The 5,000-nt window shown below is 41.6% G+C and overlaps 2 protein-coding genes across 9 annotated transcripts in view; both read right to left on the bottom strand.

The window, feature by feature from the left end:
• Nucleotides 1–21, bottom strand: part of LOC127003205 (myelin expression factor 2-like) — a 76,532-nt gene extending 76,511 nt beyond the window's left edge. For all 7 annotated transcript variants that reach the window (XR_007757001.1, XR_007757000.1, XR_007756999.1 and 4 more), the window contains exon 1: nucleotides 1–21. This exon is cut by the window's left edge and continues 147 nt beyond it. The gene's annotated coding sequence lies outside the window, so the exon portion shown is untranslated.
• Nucleotides 22–3,008: 2,987 nt separating this feature from the next.
• Nucleotides 3,009–5,000, bottom strand: part of LOC127003204 (uncharacterized) — a 3,307-nt gene continuing 1,315 nt past the window's right edge. The window contains exons 3-4 of one of the 2 annotated variants that reach the window (XM_050869576.1): nucleotides 4,429–4,518; nucleotides 3,009–4,111 (exon numbers count right to left, since the gene is read on the bottom strand). In XM_050869576.1, the coding sequence (XP_050725533.1) occupies nucleotides 3,825–4,111; nucleotides 4,429–4,518 (377 nt within the window). In that variant the 3' untranslated portion in view covers nucleotides 3,009–3,824. The remainder of the gene's footprint in view (nucleotides 4,112–4,428; nucleotides 4,519–5,000) is intronic. The other variant, XR_007756998.1, reaches the window with a different exon arrangement.

Raw genomic sequence — 5,000 nt, 5'->3', positions numbered from 1 at the left:
TCCCCGGCCGGCCCTCGGCTTTGGCTTCATCAAGACTTCAAATTCAAGCCTCCCGGGCTGTTTTCAATCGTGGTCCTCTATTTTTAACTGTGATTCTCTATTTTCAACTATGACGCTCTATTTTCAACTGTACATGGTCCTCTATTTTCAACTGTGATCCTCTCTTTTCAACTGTGACGCTCTATTTTCAACTGTACATGGTCCTCTATTTTCAACTGTGATCCTCTCTTTTCAACTGTGACCCTTTATTTTCAACTGTAGCTAAGTACGTGGTCCTCTATTTTCAACTGTGATCCTCTCTTTTCAACTGTGACCCTTTATTTTCAACTGTAGCTAAGTACGTGGTCCTCTATTTTCAACTGTGATCCTCTCTTTTCAACTGTGACCCTTTATTTTCAACTGTAGCATAAGTACGTGGTCCTCTATTTTCAACTGCGATCCTCTCTTTTCAACTGTGACCCTTTATTTTCAACTGTAGCTATGTACGTGGTCCTCTATTTTCAACTGTGACCCTCTATTTCCAACTCTATTCTCTACTCTGACCCTTTATTTTCAACTCTGACTCTCTATTTTCAACTGTATATACGTGGTCCTCTATTTTCAATTGTACGTGGTCCTCGCATTACTAAGCATGCATTTGTTTTACCCAAAATGCACCGGCGTATACCTACAATCTGGTTCACTCTCTCCATATAAAATGTATTAGAAAACCATAACTTATTGATGTTGTCACTCATTCATATAGTCAGATTTTGCGCTTTTTTGATTGCTAAGGATATGTATTTAAATTAGGCAGTGTTGAGTTGGCAAATAGTATACATTAATATAGCCTAAATATTTGAGAAATATGTTATTAAAAAGGTACTAAGAAATTGCTGTTTACCATATATATCTATGCTTACGTTTTCTCAATTAAGTTTCATTAACATTCATTTTCTACAACTTTGCAGGGGTAACTGATCCTGTCATCAAAATAACTACCGCTAACATAGATAAATATTATATATTAATTGAAGTATTTATACTGTTGGATCAGGAAAATTATATCCAATGGTTAATATAAATAATGGGTAATACTTTATAAGAAGTCCGCCTCCCCCTTCGCCACTCCAGCCCCCCCTACCCCCCAAGACAAGCCTGGGGAACTGTGGGGAACCGGGGTTTGGGGGGGAAGCCAAAATCACTGAAAAATGGGCTTCCAAAATTTCCCTAGAAAAATTCCTAAATGAAGGAAAATTCCCTAGTCTCGTAAGTAAGTAAAGTCCCAACTTTATAACCTAACAGCCCCCCTCGCCCCCCTGCTAGCCAAGGGGGGATGCGCCGGAAAATCGTGTTTTTTTTTTTTCGGTGGGGAGCATATCTAAACTACTCCAACCGAACTTTACGACCTGCTAACGAGGCTTGTCCCCTGACCCCTCCTAACCAAGGGGCTGCCCCTGGACCCCCCCTGCTTCCAAAATTTCCCTAGAAAAATCCCTAAATTAAGGAAAATTCCCTACATTTTGGGGGGTCCAGGAGGGGAACAGCCCCTCTTGGTTAGGAGGGGGGTCGATGTGGGCGAAGCCCCCTCGTTAGCAGGTCGTAAAGTTCGGTTGGAGTAGTTTAAATATGCTCCCCACCAAAAAGAAAAAAAAAAAACTATTTTCCGGCGCATCATACATGTGGGGGGGGGGGGGGTGTCAGAGTTGGGCACAGCCCCCCTTGGCTAGCAGGGGGGCGAGGGGGGCTGTTAGGTTATAGTTAGTACTTTCCTTACTTTCGAGACTAGGGAATTTTCCTTCATTTAGGGATTTTTCTAGGGAAATTTTGGAAGCCCTTTTTTAGTGATTTTGGCTTCCCCCTCAGTTCCCCAGGCTTGTCTTGGACTTCTTATAAAGTGTTACCAAATAATGTATAAAGAGCTCAATGTATACGTAAGAATACACAAAGACTATAGTATATATTTATCAACTTCTATATTATCCCCCCACATGTATGATGCGCCGGAAAATCGTTAGGGATAATATATAAGTTGATAAATATATATAGTCTTTGCGTATTCTTACGTATACATTGAGCCCTTTATACATTATTTGGTAATACTTTATAAGAAGTCCGCCTCCCCCTTCGCCACTCTATAGCCCCCCTGCCCCCAAGACAAGCCTGTAAGAATGTCGTAACTGTTTAGTGAATAGCCCAAAGCAGCCGAAGGTTGCCTTAAGACATTTTTTGTGACTTACGAACGTCTTAACTCGTTAGTGAATCTAGGCCCTGGACTGAGTGCATGGAGCAGTGGAGGGGTGGAAACAATGGGCCGCGCAGGGATGCCAACCCTATCACTCACGCTATGTACGCAATTATACTATATATTTACCATTCAATGAACCATTTTATTTGGTATAATCACCAAAGTATAATCATACTATATAGTATAATCACACCATTGTATGTAAAATGCTTCAGTTATCAAGATTTCCATGGAGAGATGTTTGCAGAGGCTACCAATTACCCAACTTGGAAGAAGCTCTAGCGAAGGAAGGGGTCGAGATTAAATTATACGTAGTATCCAGCAGAAAGGGAACACTGTTTAAGGGAAGAGGAAGAGGAAGGTTTTGAGGGAGATGTATGGTATGGCCGTAAGGCTCTTCGTTTCATCATCCCCCTTCCTCTTACTAGCAGTCTTCTACCTCATAAGTCCCGCCGCAATGTTGCACTCTTTCTATTTTCTATCGATACTTTCATGCTAACTGCTCTTCTGAACTTGCGACCCCTCCGCTCATCCTTATGCATTCCAGATCCCTTATGCAAGAGTTAACCAGCATCTTTATCACTCTTTTATCCCTTCTGCTGGTAAGCTCTGGAATATCCTTCCTTCGTCTGTATTTCCATCTGCCTACGACTTAAACTCATTCAAGTGAAGAGTCTCATGACACCTCTTCACTCGAAATTGACCTCTTTTTTGGCCTCTCGTTCTGTTTCCTTTCATCGGAGCAGCGCCTTGCGGACTTTTTTTTCTTCCTATAGCTGCTTCTCTTGCTGTCAAAAAATCGACACAGGTGTATACTCTCCGATTTGCTGGATGAGGCTGCATTTGTGTTACAGCCTACAAGTGGTTAAGAAATGAACATATGGTGTTTGTAGTTTTAGATAAAGATCCAAACCACAGTCAGAGGCCGTGTTTCAAGTGAAGAGGTAGGTATGAGCTGTCGGTGACCAGCGACACTTATGTGCAGCTGTCAATGACGAGCGACACTCGTGTATATTATTTACTCATTTATTCCCTTTAGAATTTTAGTAAGCATTCCAAATCAATAAATCGATCGTTATATAAATGACAGTAAAGAAGCAATACACATTGCAACAAACCACAAAATGCTAACATTTTCCCAAACATCGATGTGTCTCGGGCGGGTGCCAGCTCACACAGTTGCCCTCACAAGTTAGATGAACGCCGCCTGGTACGCCACCGTCGTCCCTGTTGCAGGATTGCCAAGGGGGAGAACGCGAGTGTCCCCTGCTTACACATGCCTTTATCAGCTTGTGATCTCCGTTGAGTCAGAGAGAGAGAGAGAGAGAGAGAGAGAGAGAGAGAGAGAGAGAGAGAGAGAGAATATTAAAGAGAAGACAAGCAAGGTAAGTATTCATTTTTTTTTTTTACCCTCATGGCATCAGTTGTTGGAGAGGGAAACACGCAATATTGCTTCAACCTGTTTTCCTTATGCTATGTGAGGGGCACATATATAAAAATACAAATTATTATTTACAGTGAAATAAAAACTTTAAAGACCATTTGCATCATTCTTATCTAGGTTTGCGTTTCAGGAGTCAGGAGTGTTCAGGACCGGCTAACAGATAGGCCCAGTGAATCCGGGGTAGGTGCAGTAGGCTGAGGCAGATACGGTGATGGAGATATTGGTGGAGGTGGAAGTGATAGTGACAACAGACTGCGACGTTCGAACCACCGTGAAGAAAAATTTGGGTTTTGGACTCACTTCCTCCTCCACCGCGTCAACAGATTCTTCGTCAAGTGAAGAACCGAGAGCATCAGTGAGACCGATGGAGCTCAGACTTACAACGGGCAGCAGATCACGGCGTTTTTTCCTTCGTCTGCAAAGCGTTGGAGAAGCGGCAGCTGGAAAAAAGGAGTAAGAAATATTGTTTTTCTAACCTTAGACTTGGGTTCTACATGTTGGCTACCGTCCACCGAGAAATGCAAAAGATTTCCTGCTTCCTAAATGCAGAAGAGATTCCTCCATAAAAATAAGACAGCCACTGGTTAAAAAAAAAGGAAATAACTGACTTGATGCAGGAAAATCATCATCATCATCATCATCATCATAAAAATAATAATAATAATAATAATAATAATAATAATAGTAATAATAATAATAATGGTGAAAAAATTAGGAAATAAGACATGGTACAGTGAAACAGACTTGACAGACTTACTTAGGAAACACTGATACGGTACGATGGTGCTGAAGACACTGACTGACAACAGTGTGGTGGTTGTGTGCCTGGCTAAGAACTTCATGGTGCCTGTGTGGATGGATAATGCGATAAATCATCTTAATAAACGTAACATTTATTGCTATTACTAATCCTTAAACTATCGCTGTAGCTTCTTATATTAATATGTAATTGCTGATGCTGCTGTTAGTATTGTTGATGATGCTACTGTACTGCTATTGCTATAGTCAGACACAAAATATATTGAAGTTCTCTCCAGTCCTGCTGCATCACACCAATGCATCTCTCTCTCTCTCTCTCTCTCTCTCTCTCTCTCTCTCTCTCTCTCACACACACACACACACACACACACACATACATCACTTACGTATTAATTGAAATTGTGTATCAAATAATTTGTATACATTAAATAAGATTTGGCAGCGCTAAGAGCAGGGAAGTCCCCGAGCGGGCCCGCCACGTAGCCCAACTCATATCTGAGTCGGACTACAATGCACCTACTACTTCTCCTTATCCTCCTTCTCCTCCTTCGATCACTATTACTACTATTA

Source organism: Eriocheir sinensis, chromosome 25, assembly GCF_024679095.1.
Source record: "Eriocheir sinensis breed Jianghai 21 chromosome 25, ASM2467909v1, whole genome shotgun sequence".
NCBI classification, from domain to species: Eukaryota; Metazoa; Arthropoda; class Malacostraca; order Decapoda; family Varunidae; genus Eriocheir; species Eriocheir sinensis.
Note: the sequence above shows the minus strand (reverse complement) of the source record. Positions and strands in the feature narration are given on the sequence as shown.